Here is a 21,296-nt window from a genome sequence, read left to right as displayed (position 1 = left end):
CTCCAACTTAATATCCTCCAGCTGGAGGGGATGCCCTTGGTGAGGTTTATAAAGTGCAATAGCATTTTAAGAAAACCATTAGCAATCTCATTCAAAGAAAGTCGTTGGCGGCAATAGTTTAGGAAGACCTCTGTTGGAGGGATTGCCGAGTGAAACTACGCATGTGGATTGAGAGAGCAGCCTTTTTGGGCTCTTGCTCCTGAACCTAGAAAGCTGGTGGGTAAAATATTTAAAATTTCTTTAAAAAATTACAAGTAATAATTTAAAAATTAACTTGCATCTTACTTACTTTGGACCTCGATGGAATATTTTTCTGCCATGGGTTTGTGCGGGCTGAAGCTCTGGGAAGCTCCCCTCCACCCACCCCATCCCTTGGCTGACTCTGTACTCACGAGCCTGCTCACTGCGCACGTCTCCCATCGAGATGGGGCGGAAGAGCACGTTGTTCCTGGGCCCCTGGCTCCTGCTCCAAGTCCCCTGGGGGCCCGGGGGTAAGAATGCCTCCACCACAGCATTCAGCAGCTTGTTGTTCAGGAAGTCGATGACGGGGCCCGAAGGGCGGTACTGGAACTCAGAGATGACTTTCCAGCGTTGAAGGAAAACTCCTGAGGCTGGGGGGGGGGCAGTGCTGGGGGCGGGGAGCAGGGAGACAGTGAGAGGCTGAGGGTTGCGGGGCTGCGGTAGGGGAGACCCAGGGGAGACCCCAGGGGACAGCCCCACTTACACCCGTTCCACCAGGCTGTTCCGGAGAAAGGCCCGCACCTCCAGGGTCCCCAGCCTGTATGCCACCTGGGGTGGAGGATGGAGGGAGAGTGGGTGTCCAGAGGGGAGGGCCCCCTTTAAAGCATTTCTTCATCCCTGTTTGCTTTCTTCTTTGAACGTGAGCCCCAGGGCATCCAGAACGTTTTCCCTCATCTCTTCATCCCCACATTCTAGCCTACCCCAGCAACCCACACGGATCCCCACTGAATGAGTATTTGCTGGTGAGTGAAGGACTTGACTTTCTTTTTCCTCCTCCTCTGCCTTGTGTTACAAATGAGAACCTGAAATGAATGGCCCCGACTTACTTCTGATCCCTGACCCACCCACTATTCCCCATACCACGTGTCTGGTGGGTATCTGTTAGGTTTAAGTAAACCTAAGGGCTGGCCTGGTGTTGGGGTGTCAGGACGGCTTAGGAACTGGCCGTACTCACAGAACACACATTCTGGTGCAATGGACAAATGTCAACAGATTTTACCAGGGTGTCGAGTGGTATAGTAACAGTAGTAGCAGCAGTACTTTTTAGAACAAGTATTGTGTTTCAGGCACTGTACTAAATACATATATTATCATTTAAACCTTAACACAACCCATCGACCCAGGTACTATTATTATTCCTACTTTTACAAGTGAGACTAAATAATTTGCCTAAGGTCACAATTCCAGTAAGAGGTAGAGCAGGGAGTTGAATCAGGTGTTTAGGGCTTTATAGCTTACACCCTCAATAACTGTGCTCCTTTGCCTATGACTGAGGTATAGACAAGGGCATGGGAGCCAGGAAGAGGAAGCCCCCAGCTCTCTTTGGGAAGTCAGGGAAGGCTTCCGAGAGGCACCATGCCCTCTGGTGTTTCTTCTTTATAATATCCAACAAGTGCAGATGTTGAAGGACGCTCATAGGGAGGGGCTCGATGACTTGGCCACCTTTGACCCTGACCATGGAGAGTTGGTCATTCCAACCCTTTCTGAGGTCTCTGCCTGGGGGTTTCCCGGCCCTCCCTCCCCCAGCCACTCCTGGCAATCGAATCTAGGTGGGTGTTGAGATGCAGGACACAAGCGATGGCTCAGCCCGCTCCCTGAATCAGCCAACCTGCCCCCCGCACCCAGAGCCTGGCCTGCAGCACTGACCGAGGCGTTGACCTCTGCGATCGAGGCATTCTCTTCCTCACTGAGCAAAAGCTGGATGACTCTTGAGGGAAGCTCTGGAGATGGGAGAAGCAGATTCTTAATTGCCTCATGTGTTTACCCAGCCTCACCTGGGAAAGACCACCCCATACTACAGAAGGTCACAGGGGGAACCAGAGAAGTGGCTAAATCTCCTGACTTGCACACTTGTGTTCATTCTACTATGGGCAGGGGTCTCTGGCCCTCATCTTGCTGAGTGGCAAGATTTCCTTCTGTCTTTCCTCAGCAAACTGGGCAGCCCATGGTTCATGTGGAGACAGCTGTCACCATCAGCTCCCATGGCCTACATTTGACTATCACCTGAGAGAGATTTGGAATTCTGCCTTATGAGTTTGAGGAACTTAGCCTTGGGGGCCAGAGTCTCACTACCTTCCCCAAAGGATATGAGGGGTGTAGAGACGGTGGGCACATCTCGACGTACCTAGCTTGATGGTTGGAGTGAAGTTGTTCCCAGCCAGGAAGCAGCGGGTGTCGGTGAAAGCTGGGGGGCAGGTACAGGTGGGCTCGCAGCCCTGTGTCTGGGAGATGGAGCAGTGGCCGTGGTTGTAGCAGTAATTCACTGGACAGGACTTGTTCTGACAGAGGACAAAGTTCTCCAGAGCTACTGTGGGAGGAGGGAGGTTAGCAATGACATGTTTGGATCGTAGGGGAGACAGAGTCCCCAGCCCCTAGAAACCTGCTTCCAGGAAAAGCCTTGGCTTCTTGCCTTCCCCCAATGCCTTCCAATCTGCATTCTGCCTGTGAGCCACTCTGAACCCCAAACTATCCTTCTCCAGGCCTTTCCCTGCCTGGTAACCTTTTTTCCTCGGCCAGTTAGGTATTCTCCCACTTCTGCAGAGGGAGTAGAGTGTTAATCAGACCCTGGGCATCAGGGAAGGACCCATGAGACTGTAGGAGAAAGGCCCCCTAGCCTCCTTTCCTTGCTCCCTCCCTCTCTCACACCCTCATTTCCATCTCCTTTTCTGCCTCCATAAGACTGTGATTTTGCCCACTCTGGCCTCTGCTCAGAAGACCAAGTAGTCTCTGGGTTTTATTTGGGTGCCTGGGGCTTGGTGGAGCCTCTCTGTCACCTCCCTCATCAGCAGGCCTCCGTGGCTCGGAAGCGGGGGAACAGAGGGCTGGGAGGAGGACTCAGGAAACGAGGAGTTTCTGCCACCGGCCCCCATGGCAGCGCCTCCAGACGTCCCGAGTTGTGAGGTATAAAGACTGTGAGAGAGGAAGACCCCTGAGCAGCCTGCGAGCCCCAGCTTGCTTCTGGTTCCGAGGCCACCGCTGGAAGTCTACTCTTCCCTTCTCCTCCCAGTCCACCCCTTCTCAGGTCTTTTGTCCTGACTTTGCTTCCAGCTGCTTCCAGCTGCTCTTCCCCGGACCCTCCTCTATGCCTGTACAACCTCTTCTCCACAGCCCCACATCATCTGCCACCCTATTTCCAAGCCCTTCTACCCCCACCCACCTATAGTGAGCATTCTAAAGACTTGCTGGAAAAGGGAGAGAAATGTTTGTGTTGACTGTCCCAGTTCCTCAAGGAGCCACCTGTCCCCTCCCGCTAGGACCTGTTTCCAGCTCACATGCACAGTGACGCCCGTCTCCAGTCGTGTTCAGGGGGCAGGCTTCGCAGCCCTTCCCAGGATTGCACTTCACACCTGGGAAGCACTGCTCCTCACAGAGGCTCTTGGAGCGCTCGCAGTAGCGGCCATAGGTGTCTCCGTCACACTGGCAGGCGGCCACCTGGAATGGGGAGCTGATCACTGGGCGGCCAGGAGCTGAACCATTAAGGGCTGCTCAGCATTTCTGTGCTGGGATCTCTGGTCTGAGAATCCAGGGACCCTAAGCCCTTGTTTTAATTCAGACAGCATCTACTGAACACCTTCTTTGGCCATTCCTGGGGCCTACAAGTCCCTGTTTCAAAGGGCACATGTTCCTCCTGCTCATTCAGCCTCCCTGGGCCAGGTCTTTTATCCTGACCCCAGCTATCTGGCGCCTGCACCAGGATTCCAGCCATCCTTCTTTTTCACAACCCACTCACACCATATCTTCTTGCCTGAAAACCTTTCTAGAGTAAGACAGAGTCTAAATACGTACATATATACACGTGCACATACATGAATATTCTATCTCTAGGAAACCTGATCTCACGGAGACTGCAGGTAACTTGCTCCACCTCTCCTTGCTGACCCCGAGACCAGTGATGCAGAGATTGACTGCTCAGCGCAATGGAAAAGAGGCAGAAGCCAAAATAACGACACAGGAAATGTTAGTGGTTCCAAAAATCTCATCAAGTTTCATGGTCTTTTTTTTTACTCCTTCCTGAACTGATTCTGGAAAGCTCCCTCAAATGTAGCCTCCCCAGTACTTAGCTTTCTAATCTGAAGAATGGATATTTTGGGACATCTAAAATAACATACTGATATTAACCTGTTTGTCCCACTTTGTGCCTTTTCCTTTGCTGCCCCCTGTCTGCCCACCCTCTCAAGTCCACCCCTTTTAAGTAGTAATTTTTTTCTGTTCATGCTTCAGGGAAAGGGTGTATGTGTGTGTATGTCACATGCATGAATGTGTGAGTGTATATAAGGAGTGGAGGATGGTTGAGTGTTGCCAGCCAAACACTTTCCTTCCTGGCTCCCCCTTTACAGCCAAAATGAGCGGGGGGGGGGGGGGGGGGGGCGGGCAAGTGACTTGGTTAGAAACTCAAATGGAGAAGAATTTCCTCTAAATAGAAACAGAGATGCCACTTTTAGCTGGAGGGAAAGAGGAAAGACAGGATAAAGGAGCCTTGGGGTCCCAAGCTCAGAGGGGCCCTGCACATCTTATTCTGACACCATGATGATGAGAACATTCTAGGCAGATAGGACTGAATTAGCCTTTTATAAAAGGTTGCCTGTGTCTGAGTAAGGCCAAGAAGCGACAGAGAGACTCCCTAGGCCTGAAGGCTGGGAGGACAGAGCAGGTGGTAGAAACCTGGGTAGACTCATGCCCAGGGACCACTGGGGCACCTTCCTGCCTGATACCTCAATGTTTTGCACATAAAACTGGAACTGGGAATCGCTGGGGAACTCTAAGAGAGGCTGAGGTAGAAGTTTCCTGCCAGCCCAACCCAATGGGAACTTGGAGATAAAAATTTGGTTGAGCTAGACACAAGGAAGAGTTATATTTTTCACACACATGAGATTTTGGCCTGAGATTGGCATCTGCTCTACTCACCTCCCAACATATACATTACCCAGGAGAGGCTAAACTATACCATCCCTTTAATTCCCACTTCCTTTGCCCTGGATTTTGACATTCCCTTCCATGCTCCTCCCAACACTCACCTCAAGGGAGGAATTGCCCACCCAGCTGGTCTGGTTGAATAAACACTGGCTCTCTGCACTGCAATTGCAGACCACGGCCTTGGGCCGGAGTACGGATGCCAAGCCATTCTTGGTATTTCTTGCTAGAATCTCCAGAGTGAATGGTTCCAGTGACTTTGGGGTCCATAGCAATGTCCCGTTCTCTATCCAGGGGAAGACAAGATCATTAAGAGCTGGGACTCCTCTCCTCTGCTTGTCTGATACATCCTGTAGCTGGTTTTATGGTATCTAACAACCTGATTGCTGGTGCTGGACTCTGTCCCACCCCTTACAGACCACCCTCCCCATCTTATCAGGCGTTTCCTTGAGTAAGGCTGGATTCCTGGAGTGATCCTGGCCATGCTCCAAGCTGGAGGTAGCACCAGCCCAACTTACAGATTATAGGACAGAACTCCACAGAGGGGAAGGCAGTTTCCTTGTAAAAGACCCTAAAGGGCAAAGACCTTTAGGGTGCCCCAAAGACATCCTGGGGACATGGTAGATAAAGGCCAGGATCATCCTGGCACTTCACCTTCACAGAAGCCACTTCCCTTGCCCATCCCTCTCAATTCCTGGACCTTTTAACCAGCCACCTCCTCAGACTTCAGACTACAGTGAAACATTGATATACATGTATACAGACTCTTCTGCTAAAATGTGTCTTAAATTTTTTAATGAATTAGGAAAGTCTTCTTAAAACAGGAGGTTGAAAGGAGCTGATGGAGGAAATAGATGAGAACAACCTCCAGGCCATCGCTCTTCCAGAGAGACATCCAGTGGAGAAGAAAATCTCCTGATGCCATTGTCATCACTCTGGGAGTGGGATTAGACAGTTTTGATCTTTTTCTTCCGCCTGAGAGGATGCCACGTGGAACAAAAGGGGTGCAGAAAAAGCAGTACCTTCTTGTGTACAGATAAAGAAAATGAGGCGGAGAGGTAATCAGAGTTCACAACAAGGTTACTTAAGGGACTTGGTTTTGCAGAGAGGAGGTGCCGGCACCACTAGTGCTGACAACAGAAGGAAAGCTGCATCTCTCAGGCTTCGACTCTTTGACCATATCACAGGTACAGGCCTGGGAGCTCTCAAACCATCACCAAGAGGGAGAGACAATGTTTGCTTGGTCCCAGGACAGAAAATCAGATGAGGAAAGGCAGAGCTAGGGATGCATGGTTAACAAACATCGAAACAGTGAGAAAGGTATCAAACAAAGGCATTTGTATTTCTTTAAATCTTGTTTCTCATTAAATCCTTTTAATACATATAGAAATATTTAAAATTAGCACTTGTTCATTACAGTACTTGATTATTCTAACAATTAAGTGATTGAATAAAAAGCTTACTATTATATTGAGATGGACTGCTCTTTGAATTAGTTGTCCATGCCTGGAGTCAGTCTAACTAGCTGGCTGGATTGCCATAAACCTGTCACTATTATTCACTGGGGAACCTACTTGAAATACAGGTATCGTTCCTAAGAAATGCTGCCCCTGGGTACTCAACTGTAAACCTGGCAGTAAGTTGGCACAGGGCACAGGGCTTGGCTCTCACTTTATCCCCAGTCAAGCATTCTTACCAAAGAGTGTGAAGTCACTGGAGCGGTTTCTAAGGGTGAACATGATGTTCTCAGAGTCACTGGTATACTGGATCCACCTGGTCTGCCCTTTGTAGGCTTTGATCACATCCTGGCCCATGATGGAAGGTGGGTACTGATCTGAAACGTAAAGAGGAGAATCTGGGTCTGAGGCAGGACACTCTGGCTTACTAGCCTCCTCTCGTTCTCCCATCCTCTTGCTGCGTGTGACATTCCCAGGATGGTGAACTGCTTCCAGAAGCAGGGATTATTCTGTGTACCTGCTCTCATACCTATGCAGAGCAGATTTTGGTTGTGTTCCCCACCTGGCCAAATCTTTAGCCTCTTTTTCTCTACCTCTTCCTCAAACAGGGTTCATTTCAACTTCTTTGCTGAACACAGTGCTAGTCAGGGCATGGCACAAAGTGAATCAAAGAACAGGGTTATTCAGATCATCAGCTTGGAAGATGGCTGAAGACCATGAGGGTAAGACCTAGATGGGCACTGAATTTGACAGGAACTTAAGTCTTTTCACTGGTCTCTCTGTTTTGGAACCTTGCTATTCCCTTTTCCTTGTTTGTTCATTCATTCAGTCTTTTGACAAATTCTTACTGAGCACCTACTATATCACTAAGTGACTGTTCTAGGTAGTGAGGACACACCAATGAACAAAACAGAAAAAAATCTCTGCTCTTGTGGAGCTTATAGTTTTGTAGGGGAAAAAGAATAAGAGAGATAGGTATGAAAATTATAAAATGTTAGTTGTAAATGCTAAGGAGAAAAAACAAAGCAGGGGCGGTGAATAGGAAGTGTAAGTGGGTATGAAATTTTGGATAGGGTAGCCAAGAAAGGCCTCACTGAGAAGGTGGAATTTTTTTTTTTAAGATTTATTTATTTATTTCTCTCCCCCCACCCCAGTTGTCTGTTCTCTGTGTCTATTTGCTGCGTCTTCTTCTTTGTCTGCTTCTGTTGTTGTCAGCAGCACGGGAATCTGTGTTTCTTTTTTTTGTTGTTGCGTCATCCCGCTGCACCAGCTCTCCGTGTGTGCAGCACCATTCCTGGGCAGGCTGCACTTTCTTTCGCGCTGGGCGGCTCTCCTTATGGGGCACACTCCTTGCGCGTGGGGCTCCCCTACACGGGGGACACCCCTGTGTGGCAGGGCACTCCTTGCGCGCATCAGCACTGCACATGGGCCAGCTCCACACGGGTCAAGGAGGCCTGGGATTTGAGCCACGGACCTCCCATGTGGTAGGCAGATGCCCTAACCACTGGGCCAAGTCCGCTTCCCAGAGAAAGTGGAATTTGAATAAAGACTCAAAGGAGGTGAGGGAGTGAGCCTGTGGCTGTCTGGGGGAGGGGCATTCCAGGCAAAGAGGACAGCACGTGCAAAAGCTCAGAGATGAGAGGGCCCGGCATGTTTGAAGAACACAAAGAAGGCAGTGGAGCAGGAATGGAGTGAGTGAAGTGGGGGGTAGTAGGAGAACAATTCAGAGGCAACAGGGACAAGCCTGAATAGTGCCTTGAAGGTCATTGTAAGGACTGAGTAAATTGGGAAGTCATTGGTGGACTTTGAGCAGAGGACTAACAGGAGCAAAAGAATCCGTTAAGTGAATGAAAAAAAAATGGATAGCTTATAGGAATGTTGTGGAAGATGGACTCCTCACCTGCTCCCTAATCTGGAAATGCGTCCTTGGGCCATATGATACTTACTGAGAGTGGCGTTCATCAACTGGTATCTTCTAAAGAATGCTGAAGTGTGCAATCCAATGCTTCTGTTTCTTGTGACCAAGGTGTCGTAGGTGCAATGTGTATTATTGTTACACTCAGAGATCAAATTATCTTCTAAGGAGTTGTTGGTTAACAGTTGAGAGAGGAAGATGGGGGTGAAGTTGGAAGGCAGATGGTCGTTCCTCTTGCCAAGGAAGCTTGTTCCGTTGATTTTCCCTATAACAAATGAGGTATGATGGTGGTGGGACTCCAGTTATGTTTCTGCCATGCCCACCCTTATCTTCACTTTATATGGCTTGGGGAGAGTGAAGAGAGTGTGGAGGGACAGAATGGCTTCTGGCTTCTGGCCCAGTGATCCCAGTTCCAGTGGGTAAAGGTCCATCCATTTCCCTGTCCTGCCTTCCGGGTAGAGAGGCGGTTGGCATGGGGGTGGAAGGGACAAATCTCGGGTGGCATCAGAATCCTCAGTCTCCTGCCTCCCTCATCCTGGCCCTGCCCCATATGCCTTGAGGACACTGAGGCCCAGACTTACAGGTCATTCCATAGTGAAAAATTGTCTCCTCAGTGCTCCCTTGGGGAATGATGGAACCATTGGGCATCCTGAAGTCATCATCTGGATTGCCATTCCAGACCCCTGAGGGATAGAGTAGAAGGAGCATCAAATAGGTCATATTCAAGATGTAAAGAGTAGGTGGGGCCCTGGGAAACCTCTTTCTGTTGCATCTGTCCTCCAGGAGCAGGGAACAAGACCATGAACTCAAAATCTGGCCCCTCTGCTTTAGGGAGGGAGGGAAGAGGTTCGATGAGAAAATGGAGGAAATGGAAGAAGAGAAGGTATGTGGGCAGGTAAGGAGAAAGGAAAGGTGTGAGGGATGAGGGGGGTGGGGGGGAACAGGTATGAAGCTGGAGGGCAGGAGAAGGGCAGTTGCTTGCCTCCCTCTCTCTCAAAGCCCATTCTTTATGCTCACTTTAGGTTTAGTTTGTTCTTCTTTTTTCTAGTTCCTCCAGTTGTGAGGTTATGTCTCTGGTTTGAGATCTTTCTTCTTTTTAAATATAAGCATTTAGAGCTATAAATTTCCCTCTCAGCACTGCCTTTGCTGTATCCCATAAGTTTAGTGTGCTGTGTTTTCAATTTTATTTGCCTCAATATATTTCTTTTGTGATTTCTTCTTTGACCCATTGGTTGGTTAATAGTGTGTATAATTTCCACACATTTGTGAATTTTCCAGTTCTCCCTATATTTATTTCTAGCTTTGTTCCATTTTGATCAGAGAAGACACATTGTATGATTTCAATCTTTTTTAATTAATTGAGACTTGTTTTATGGCCTAACATATGTTCTATCCTGGAGAATGATCTATGTGTACTAGAGAAGAATGTGTATTCTGCTGCTATTGGATGAAGTGTCCTATATATGTATTAGATCTAGTTGGTTTAGAGTGTCATTCAAGTCTTCTATTTCCTTATTGACTTCTGTCTAAATGTTCTGTCCTTTATTGAAAGTGGTATTGTGAAGTCTCCTACTGTTAATGCAGAACCGTCTATTTCTCCCTTCAAATCTGTCAATATCTGCTTCATATATTTTGGAAGTCCATTATTAGGTACATATATATTTATAATTGTTATGACTCCTTTATAATACTTGGTGTTTTTCTTTGTCTATTCTTTGTTATAGTTTTTGTCTCAAAGTCTATTTTATTTGATGTTCGTTTATTTACCCCAGGGCAAGCTCATTCTCTCTCTCTCTCTCTCACTATTTGCATGGCATAGTTTTTTTCCATCTTTTCACTTTCAACCTGCCTGTGTCTTAATTCCCATTTTTAAGCCAACCTATTGCATGCCATTTGCTTTAGCAAGGAGGAAACTAAAACAAATCTCCTACTTCCCTGGCCTATTGTGTACCCTGAGGGTTCTGTTCCAAGGAGGCTGAGGAAGGGAAACTCAGCCTGGGATGTCCACTGGCCAACAGGAAAGCAAGCTGCCTTGCTCTGAGCTCCTGCTGCAGCCACTACCTCAGAGTCAGGGTTCTGACCTGCTCCTTACCCAGGAGGCCCTCTGTGTGGTGTTGATACTCCTCTGGGAGGCTGGAGGAAGCATGGAGGATGTTGGAGAGAGCCAAAACTGAGATGGTCACCATTCCATCGAAGTTGGCTGATACCAGAGAGCCATTGCGGGTCAGGATGACACCAGAGGTGTTGAATACCTCCTGGCCTAGAACATTGGGAGACAGATGAGGAAGTAACCAGCATTGGAACCTTTTGGAAACCAGGCTTGACAGTAGTGAAGGTTAACAGAGGGGATTCTGAGAATACTCTGGGACATCCTGGAGATGCTTTCTCTAAAGGCCTTAAACCAAGCACACAGAAACCCCTCATGGCCCATACCACCCCTTTCTTCCTAGGCAGTGAAGACAGAGGCTGTCAAAGGGGAGGTCTCACAGCACTGGAAGGGAGGAGAGAAATGAGGAGCAAAGGTTTAATATTCTCCTCCTGGGGTGAAGAAGCTGTTCGATTACTGCTGCTGAAGAGATAGCAGGGGTGGCAAGTACTGTCCTCCTGCCCTGCTGCTGCTGCCAACACTGCTTTCAGGACAGCTGGGCACCCCTCTGAACTCTGACCCAGGGAAGCAGGAGAGGTGGCCGACAGCTGTTCTCAGACTACCTTCTGCATCTTCACGGTTGGTTTCAAACGTCACAGTGTGGTTGTTGATCAGAATGTGGATGGTGTCATTGGGTTCAAGGGACCACTGAACCTGGAAGGAAAATGGAGGAGGCCTAAGTAAATGGGACCAGAGGCCCAGAAAGGAGGCACCAGAGAGCAATGCTCAGGGCTAGAAGCTGAGCCCGGGGGAAGAGGAAGGTGACAGAGCATGTGATAATGAGGTCATGAAAGCTAATATCTATGGAGTGTTTAACATGGACCACCTCTGCACTAGACTCATTTCTTTGATGATCTCATTTCAATCTCCCAATGGTCCTGTGAAGTAGGTAATATTATTAGCCCCGCTTAACTATAAGAAAACTGAGGCACTAAAAGTTAATTTCTTCAAAGTCACACAGCTAGTAAATGAGGGAGCCAGGACCCTAAACCTGCTACCTCTAGAGTTCACTCTTGAACCACTACACCAGCAATAGGTGTCGGCCCTCCTTCCTACCTCCCTTTCCCTTCTTCTTCTCCCTATCCTCTTCCTTGTTCTCTTCTTCCTCTTGGGCCTCCAACTGCAGGTCCCTAACTGACTCCCTATGGGGAGGTGCAGGGATGTCTTGGGCTTCTTCTCACTCACTGTGATGGGCCCCAGGTGGCTGGAGTTGTATTGAGCAGCAAAGGCGATGAAGTTGGTAGCCTTGGCTGAGCCAGTCTGGGCAGTGCGGCCCAACAGCAGGAAAGAAGAATTTCTGTCCCAGGCCCGGACCAGCAGGAAGTCCCCCAGCCCATTGAAGGTGAAATTGGCACCATCCAAGGTAGTGAAGTGGGGGTCCCCAAACATCCAGGCTAGAAAAAAGGTGTTACGCATTGGCATGGCAAACCAGAAGTAACAGCTGAGATTTCCCACCACCTCCCAGGCATACATCTGACCTATTAGACTCAAGCTAGAGTCGATGTTGATGGAGTAGAGAATTCTCCCTGGAAGCCTTCTTGCCCTTTTGGGCCCTCCACCTTGTCCATGTCTGCTTATTATCTCCCCATCCCTACCCCTTCTCTCTTTCCCAGCCCCATGTACAAAGTCCCTCCATTTGCCATTGGCACCACACTGGAAGCATCCTCACCTTCCCTGTGGCTACAGCTCTGTGCCAGGAAACTAGTCCGTCCCTGGCTCAGCCTCCTTATTCCAGAGGCTAACAGGCCACCCCGCCCAAGATGCTCTACCTCAGCCCTGACCCCAGCAGCCTCACCGAGGCGTGGAGGCCTATAGCCAGCACAGCTGATGCGAGGCCACCTTTGCTGGTACAGGGCACAAAAGAAGGGCTTGCTCCAGCGGCAGCACCAGTTCTGCGGTTCCAGTTCCTGATCTGTGAAGAAGAGGAGCATGTTGTGAGGAGATGAAGGAACTGGAGAGCTCAGCTGGAAGGTGTGGTAGGGCGGGAGGGTCTCATGGCAAGAACATGGCTTTAGAACCAGATATACCTCAGTCCAAAGCCTGCCCTGCCCAATGGCCTTGGGTGATTGACCTACCCAGTTCCTGTCTCCCTGGCAGGCTTGTTGGATTAGGCATAGTACAGCACATGCCTTGATGGGGGGCCTGGCACATGGTAGGGACTAAAGGAACTTCCTTTCTTGAAGGGTGGGGTGAAGTGCTCCCAGGGGAAAGGTTGTGGGTAAGTGGTCTGTGGACTGTGGGGGCCGCAATGGAACAGGGAGGGGGGTGGGAGGACACAACTACTCTGCCACCACACACATACCTTTGCTCTCTAGTTCCTTGGAAAGCCTGGAGGAACTGTCTCTAAGTCTTCCCCCAAACAGCCTGCTAATCTGGGTCTAGAGGGATGGGGTATATACCATGCCCCCTCCCCTTCTGTGGAAGAATGCCTCCCACTCTGGGCTGGAGTTATGCGGCCAAGTGGAGATGGGGCAAAAGGACCTATAGTCATAAATTCCAAGAATGTCAACTGGAAGCTTCCTAACTTTACAGACTGGGAAACTGAGGCCCAGAGAAGGACAGGACTGGAAAGAATGGGGACAGGAAGCTTCATTCTTGAGGGTCCCAATGCTTAGCATGGAACCCCGGGCTGGTCTTTGACTGCAAAAGTAGGGTTGAGGTCTCTGTGAACATACGTACCAAACTGCCAAATACTCTGCACTCTCCAGCCTTCACGAAGCTCTCCCCAGGGCCCATAGCTGCAGCACACGTTCCCTTGCCAGGAGGAGAAGCTGCACAGCTGCCTACTGCTGAGGCCCCACCAGCCTGCAACAAGTCCAGAAACACTCAGGCCCAGACTGGGGATGCCTCTGGTGGGGTAGGAACAGGGAACAAGCAGGGTATGGGGGATTCCTGGGAAGAAGCTGAGACACCCTTAGAAAGGACAGGTCAGGCATTATCAGAGGGGATGTGCATGGGCTTTTGGGGAGTAGTAGAGATACCCCAAGACAAAGGAATAAGGTGTCACCTATACTGATGGGCTGGAATCTCAAGTCCCATCGTCCCTGCTGCCAGGAGCAAGGGCAGGAGATCTGCCTCCAGTCCCAGCCCCAGCCGGTCCACTGAGGCTGCCTCTCCAACCACTGCAGGCACTTGAGACGGTAGTTGGGCCTTTCTTCTCTATGTAGAGTATAGACCTGCAGCCCCCGGAAGCCTGGGGTAGTGAGAGAAGAAAGGGTTATCAGAGGGCCTGAGGCCACAGACTCGGTTTTAGCTTTAGGGACAACCCAAACTCAGAAGTGCAACCCCGGTGCCCCACTCTCCTCTCTGGACGGTTTCCAGGGCTGGTTTGACCCAATACAGATTGGCAGTGACTCCTCTCAGAAGCCCCTTTGGTGTGAACTCCAAAAGCCATCACAGCTTGAATCTTAGGGCAAAAACCTAAGACAAGTACTAGGTAGAGATACCTCCCATGCACCCCAACTCAGAGCCAAATCCTGGCTCTGATCCTCAACCTACTCCATCCTCCACCTTCCTGTCCTGTCACTCTAAGCTCCAACATCTTCCCGTCCCCTAAACCACTTCCTCTTCATGCACCCTCTTCCTCAGGCAGTGACACCACCATCCACCCAGTCACCCCAGTCAGACACTTGGCTTTCATCCTTCACCCTTCTCCTCCAACACAGATATAGGCCAAAGTAGCCAGGACAGAGGCTGACACCCAGAGGCCACCTGGGGTCAGTGGAAGCCACAGAGAAGGTGGGGGCATCTGAAGCAGAGGCTTGCTCCATCCTCACCAGGCAGAGTAAGTATCCCCTATGCCCAGACATTATCTTTGGAAGGGAAAAGAAACCTGGAGAACTAACCCTGTTGGGGGATTGAACTTTAAAGAGACCTTTAATTGGTTGTAAGTTTATATACTGGCCACCTCAGCTACCTCAGATACGAAGAGGGACACCAGAGCCCAATGTGATCCGTTGTAAGAAGATAGTTACAATTTGTTAAGATTTTGAGTAAAATAACCAATTTATAATTATGTATTTGTATATCTTCTCTATAATAATATGCTGTCGGGAAACACATCAAACTCTCTCCCCCAGCATACACACACACACACACACACACACAGTGATAATGTGCCCCCTTGGTCACAAGCAGATGCATCTTGATGGGAGGGCCCTACTCAACACAGTGGCTCTCTCCACAAGATGGCACCCATGATTTGACTTAGCTTATATTTCCAATTACCATAAATTTTGCCAGAGAACTGGACTTTGACTTCACAATTTACATGGCTGATTTCCAATGCTAAAATGTCCTTTGTTCTATCACATTTTGGAAACTATAACTTGTTTTCCTTTGGGAGTTTGGGGCATTACAATGAGTTATGAAAGATGCTAAAATACTGGCCTTCTCACCAGAGTACGAGCTCTCTCTCTCTCTCTTTTTTTTTTTTTTCATATTCCTGCCTTGTAACAGTGTCCATCACTATGCTCAATAAATGATGAATGAATGAATGTCAGGCTGCTGGAACTCCTCGTTGGTTGATTCCCTTGAAGGATCTCATCTGGGTTCCCATCCCAGTCCTGGGACAGGACGCTTGCAGTAGTGTCCTAACTGGCCATTCATATTCCCACCTCCTACAATACCCCTGTCTGTCATCACTTTCCGGATCTGGCCCCCCATGGAGAGACTGTCTGGGTTTGGATCATCCCAGAGGGGAGACATATCTCCAAATGAGACTGTACTGTGTCTGAGGGTACAGAAGGTAACAGCTGCTCCCTGGGCAGTGCCAAGATCTGATTGCATCTTTTGGAGGTCATACTATGCTGATGACATCTTTAGGGATGGTAAAGATGCCTCGGTATCTGGAGTGGAAGAATAAAGAGGACTTGAGACCAGCTCAAATATGAGAAAGTGCACTTTTACCTGAGTTGGGATTCAGGAATTGGTCTGGACGATACTTCTTCCAATTTGGTTGGGATGTCAGTGGACTATTTTGGGAATACCCATCTCCACTGCAGGGAAGAGAAAGAATCTTAGGCCTCTGTCATACACAGGGACTTTCTTCTCAGTTGACTTGTTATTCATTCATTCAGTTAGTCAGTCAGCCAGTCACTCACTGTCCAGCTAGTCAGTCAGCCACCCCATCAGTTTGTTGGCTGGCTACTCAGCCAGAATCACTGGAGCCCAATACTAAGCAAGAAAGAAGAGATGGGTGGGGTAGGGATGGAGAGGCTCTAGTTTATTCCATGTCTGGATGTTAACTGCAAGAAACTGGCATGTCCACTTCATCATGAGACAGGAGTGAAAACAACAGAGTTCTGGCCTCCTTCTCGTTGGTTTTCCTTAAACTCAGAGGATTAGAGGGGGTGGAGTTTGGCTCTGTAGAGAACAGTACATTTTGATAGCTAAGGGCTAGTCTTTGGAGTTAGCCAGTCATGGATTCAACTCCTGATTCCAGCACTCACTAGCATGGCAAGTTTCTTAGCCTGTCTGGCTCCTGGTTTTCATATCTGTGTAAAAGAGATTATGGTAGTGGCATCTACCTTGTAGTATTGAGGAGTAAATGTAAATGCCTCAGAACTGAGTGAGGACCCAGTACAATGGGAGCGGCCATCACCCCTGCCAGACAGCACCATCCTTAGGCATGGGGTTCCCAGTACTGCATTAGGAAGGAGGAAAGTCTGGAGCAGCAGCCTCCAGGCTTGCTCTGGGCTTAGGCAGGTCACATGCTTGACACCTCCATGGGGCACACTCAAGATGGTGTGAAATTCCTCGCTCGTTGGATAATTCTACTCCTTTCTCCTTCACAGCATATCATAAAGCAAGTAAAGGCAATGTAATTATAGGAATGATCCTGAACATACTCCATTTGCATAGAGGAAAACCATTTGCAGCAATTACCAGTACCAAATTACACGAGTCTCCGAGTCTCCTTCACAATTCATCGAGTCTCCTTCACCTTCACAATTCATCGCTAATACACCAAGGTATGGAAGCACTGTGTCAGAGACTGAAAGACCTCCACATTTCACTCATCTACAAACTCATCCCTCCACTCTCTCCCTTCATCACTGACTCCACATAAACTGAGAAGTGCCTCTGGGTGAGTGGTTAATTCTCAGACTGATTAAAAGTCAGGGGAGCAGATTCTAGCCTCAGATGTCTGGGCTCATATGCCTGCTTGGCCATTTCCTCATTTGGGAAAATTACTTATCTATATGTATCTTAATGTCCTTATTTGTAAAATAGGGATAATAAATAGTATTTATCTCCTGGGACTATTATGATAATCAAATGGAATAGTGCATATAAACTAGTAATGTTGGCTGCTATCATTACAGTATTTGAGATGTTAAGAGAAGTCAGCTAATGTCAGTGGAAGTCAGGGAAGTCAAAGCTCTGGCAATTCTTACAATGCACAGGGACTGGGAGAAGACAGAGAATGAAAGAGCAAGACATGTGGTTTCAGTGGGAACAGGAGTCAGTGTGAGTCACTGGCATTCAAGCCTTGTGCTTGAATGTGGGGTGGGTTCCGTGAAAACCCTGCTCTGCACACGTCTTATTATCTGGTCGGTATTGACAGCCCTTCCCGTTCTACCTGGAGAAGCCCATGAGGACGGAGTTTTCTGGGCGCTTGGTCACGTCCCACTGCATACCACCACTTTGGTAGAGAAACAGGGCGTAGGACCTGCTCCCGTCCGTGGACAGGATGGCCTGGAAGGTGTTGGTCTAGGGATGGGAAGACAAGCATAGGGTTGCCTGTGAGAGATCTGGGGTCTCCTCCCTGAGGTCCCACCACCTACCCCACACCCCTGCCCCAACACACACATCCCTTGTTCCTAACCTATCCAGAGCAAAGACAGGGCTTTAAATGCTGGCAATTTGGGATTGTGTAGGGCAGCTTTTACCCTTGCTGTCAAAGCACCTAACATGGTGGATTTGCCTTCCTCGTGACTTATTTCCAGGGAGGAGAGGTAAAGGGCCCTGGTAACAATGGAATTAGAAGAGGAAGTTAAAGGAAACAGAGATTAATCAGGACACAAGAGAGCTGAGAGAGGCTAAATTAGCTTCCTCAGGGAGATTAAAGACATTGTCCAAATGAACCCTCAACCTGAATAGCGTGTGAGGACCCATAGTTGGTAAGAATGGAGGTTCTCTGAAGGCAGGACCCAACTAGGTGCCAAGCACTCTGCTTTGTACAGAGTAGGTCATCAATGAATCTCTGTTGAACAAATGAAGCAATGAATAACTTCAGACTAGACGTGAGGAAGAACTTCCTCACTGTGGGAGCTCTGAGTCCCCAGAGGGAATACTAGAGAGATTGTGGGGTGTGTCCCATTTCCATTGGATGACACTGTGATTAAGAGCCAGAGTTTGGAGTCAGAAAAACCTCTGTTCCAAACCTGGCTTTGTCATTTGCTAGCTGGGGGACCTTCAGTAAGTTGCCTACCCTCTCTAACCGTCACCTTCCTCTTCTCTAAAATGTGGATACTAATATCAGACTGAACCATATGGAATTGCTAATAGTCAACCATTTTTGACCTACAAAAATTCTGTTCTCTATGTTTCAACCTAATAATAGTCTCCTGCGCTGGACTGCCGTAAGATAATGTAAGTGAGGGGCTGAGGCAGGTCTGGCCTGTGGGACGTGCTCAGCAAACAGTGGTGGTGGTGTTTACTCAGTCGGCAGTCCTTTCTTGGGCCAGAGAGGATTGTAGAAGAGTGACCCCTGCTGGGGATTCTAGGCTGACTGACTTCCGGATAGTGCCCATTGGTCCACTTACCCCCAAGGTCCTGTGGGCGGGATAGGCAGGGGCGTCGGCCCACGTAATCTTTAGGGTCCACCTGGCTTTGTAGTACCAGGCGTTTGTGAACTTTTTAATCCAAGACTCCACCTGCTGCACTAGCGGGTGGTGGTCATTATGGAGAGTCTCATATTCCTAAGAAAGGAAGACAGGTAAGGGCAAGGGAATGGGAGCCTCACCTCAATACCCCAACAGAGCCCCACATTATGCACGGTGATCCCCCTCACCTCAGTCTACCCACGCTGCACATCATTCCCTCTCGGAGGCCTGCATTTTCACAATGAGCACCTCTGACCTTAAGATCAGTTCAAGGGAAGGGGAGGGAGTGGAGTATATGGGAATCCTTTATATCTTTTAAGTAATATTTATGTAAACCAAAGCTCCTTTAAAATTTTTTAAAAATTCGAACTAAAAAAAAAGAAAGATCAGTTCAAATTTTGGCTGCAGGGAAGCCTGGGGGTGTATGGAGTGGAGGGTCTAGGCCCTGAAATCCCCACCAGTGAGGACGTATGCGCCTCTGAACTGGAACATTTCCATCCTATTGCTCATGAACCTCGTAGCCCAAGCTGCCTCAGATACCGTAGCCCCTTGTGCACATTTTACCTCCCTGAGTTTGACTGGAGGCTCCTTGAGGACAGGTGCCATGTTCCTATACCTTTGGACCCTCTACAATGCCTTGTCCAAGGCAGAAACACAATATATATATTTGCATGCAGTAGCTTTCATTACCTGCGTTCACTGACTGGAAATATTAACCCAATCCAGGAGCACAGGCAAAGGTCCTAACTTGACTTAGCCTTGTTAGGCTGTACTCCCTACAACCTATAACCTAATTTAAAAATCAAATATCAAATTGTCAACTTATTCCTGTCACTTGCAGGCCTTCTCATGCATGTGCTGGGTTATTCCTGAGTCTGTGACAGTTTAATATTCCTTATCCCCTATAACACCAGTCCTCTCTACCCCCCACCCCCACCCCCCCCATCCCCCCATATTTAGGACAGTAATCCCTTAACCATCCTGAGCCCAGTATGCTTGGCACGTCCTCCACCTAGACCTTCTGTCTCTCCTTGCTGATGCTTGGAGATTCCGAAAGCCAGGCTTTGAAAAGCCCACCTGGTAAAATATGGTTCCTTGATGGCTGGAGAAATCAGCATCATCCCAAAATGGAGCCACCAGGGCCACAGGGTCCCAGTGCGTGAACTGTCTAAAGGGTGGGTTGGGGTAGGAGAAAATCTTGTTGTCTGATTCAGGAAAAATGATCTGGCCATTATCTGTGAACTGAGAACAAGGGTTCTTGTTAGTATTCAGGGAGGGAGGCAGGGAAGGAATTTCCCAGCCATGGGTCTGCTCCTTAGAAGTGTGGCCCCAAGGGCCTCCCAGGGTAGAACATCAGAGATGCCAGTGACCCCTGGGAGGCCATCTCATCCACCTCCCTGCCTCTTAGGTGGAGCCCTTTGCATAGTGATCTGACACAAATACTTCTCACCCTCATGACATTCCTCACCACCCAATTCCTTTCCAAGGTCCTACGTTTTGTTCCTGCCTCCCGCCCCGCCCCTGCCAGACTACAGCAGACCAGCCCTTTGGTAAATGCTCTGGGTTTCATCTTGAAGTTTGTACCACTCTTCTCACCTCCACTGCTGTTTAGGCTTCTCATAGTGTGTCCTGACCAAGCCTCCCTGGCTGAGAGCCTCAGGGGCCAGGATTGTCACTCCAACCCTACTCAAGGAGACATGGAGTACTTGGACCAGGAAACCAGGAAATAATTACAAAAAAACATCAACAGCATGAAATGGTCAAGTTTACCAAGTATAGCTTCTTTCTCATAAAAAGTCCGAGTAAAACACTAGAGAGCTTACGGGGCCCCCGGGTCTCTTTTTCCTGGGGTAATGATACACTTGTCCACAGGGGTCAGGACCCCTTGCCTAGCTGCCTGTCTTCCTCAGTTAGTCCCTTGATATTATGGAAAAATGTTAAGATTAATTGAGCCAGGGACAGGGACATAATAGGTGCCTAATACATTTCTTTCCATTGCCCCTTACTCTTGATCATGGGCCCTAAGAGATGTGTGTGCTAGACAGAAGCAGAGCCCAGAGAGCACAGGTCAGGTCCTGTGCTTCAGCTGCAGCCAGTGACTCACATAGAGGGAATCCCGGAGAGAGAAGCCAAAGGGGAAGCCAATCCGGGGCTTGAAGAGTGGCGAGGTAAAGTCAACAATCCTCTTGACAAACTCGTGGTCGCCAACGCTTGACCCATAGGGGAAGAGGGAAACACCTGGGCAGTATAAAGAGGAGTAGGAAGTCTTCATGGGCCTTGATTTTCTTTAGGGCTGAAAGAGATCCCCAGAGAGCTTCCCCCGAGCCCCTCCTCCATTTCTAGGCCCCTAGCATTCCCAACAGGCCTTATCTGGAGCCATGGAGATCTCCACTGTCTCCCTCACCACTCACATTTAACCCATCTCCTCATTTCCCTCCATGTACTGGGTTGAATAATGTCCCCCCAAAATTCATGCCCACCTGAAATTTGTAAATGTGACCGTATTTGGAAATAGGATCTTTGCAGATGTAGTTAGTTAAGATTAGATCATACTAGATTGGGGGCCCTAAATTCAGTATGACTGGTGTCTTTATAAGAAGAAAGAAATTTATACACAGAGGGTAGATGCATTCTCGACACCAGCCTCAACAGTACCATCCATAAAATGCAAATCTAACCATGTCCGCCCTGGTGCCCATTATCTACAGGATTCCCTCATGCTCCAGCTTCATCACCCTCAACTTATTTCTAGTAATTCCAAATGCTTTGGGGATCTCTTCCCTCTGCAATGCTGTGGG

General features: G+C 48.8%; 1 protein-coding gene across 2 annotated transcripts in view; it reads right to left on the bottom strand.

Annotated features, from left to right (window-relative positions):
- The window catches only part of MUC4 (mucin 4, cell surface associated), a 61,047-nt gene that overhangs the window by 2,985 nt on the left and 36,766 nt on the right, over positions 1 to 21,296 (bottom strand). The window contains exons 4-23 of one of the 2 annotated variants that reach the window (XM_058295647.2): positions 20,603 to 20,736; positions 19,576 to 19,740; positions 18,439 to 18,594; positions 17,253 to 17,383; positions 15,578 to 15,666; positions 13,677 to 13,862; positions 13,349 to 13,474; positions 12,465 to 12,581; positions 11,855 to 12,063; positions 11,233 to 11,323; positions 10,616 to 10,783; positions 9,105 to 9,206; positions 8,555 to 8,788; positions 6,848 to 6,985; positions 5,256 to 5,437; positions 3,513 to 3,672; positions 2,366 to 2,545; positions 1,888 to 1,961; positions 725 to 789; positions 393 to 628 (exon numbers count right to left, since the gene is read on the bottom strand). In XM_058295647.2, coding sequence (XP_058151630.1) covers positions 393 to 628; positions 725 to 789; positions 1,888 to 1,961; positions 2,366 to 2,545; positions 3,513 to 3,672; positions 5,256 to 5,437; positions 6,848 to 6,985; positions 8,555 to 8,788; positions 9,105 to 9,206; positions 10,616 to 10,783; positions 11,233 to 11,323; positions 11,855 to 12,063; positions 12,465 to 12,581; positions 13,349 to 13,474; positions 13,677 to 13,862; positions 15,578 to 15,666; positions 17,253 to 17,383; positions 18,439 to 18,594; positions 19,576 to 19,740; positions 20,603 to 20,736 — 2,943 coding nt within the window. Of the gene's footprint in view, positions 1 to 392; positions 629 to 724; positions 790 to 1,887; positions 1,962 to 2,365; positions 2,549 to 3,512; positions 3,673 to 5,255; positions 5,438 to 6,847; positions 6,986 to 8,554; positions 8,789 to 9,104; positions 9,207 to 10,615; positions 10,784 to 11,232; positions 11,324 to 11,854; positions 12,064 to 12,464; positions 12,582 to 13,348; positions 13,475 to 13,676; positions 13,863 to 15,577; positions 15,667 to 17,252; positions 17,384 to 18,438; positions 18,595 to 19,575; positions 19,741 to 20,602; positions 20,737 to 21,296 lie in introns of both variants that reach the window. The other variant, XM_058295646.2, reaches the window with a different exon arrangement.

The sequence above is a fragment of the Dasypus novemcinctus genome, chromosome 4, assembly GCF_030445035.2.
Source record: "Dasypus novemcinctus isolate mDasNov1 chromosome 4, mDasNov1.1.hap2, whole genome shotgun sequence".
Lineage (NCBI taxonomy): Eukaryota > Metazoa > Chordata > Mammalia > Cingulata > Dasypodidae > Dasypus > Dasypus novemcinctus.
This window is presented reverse-complemented; position numbering and strand designations above follow the sequence as displayed.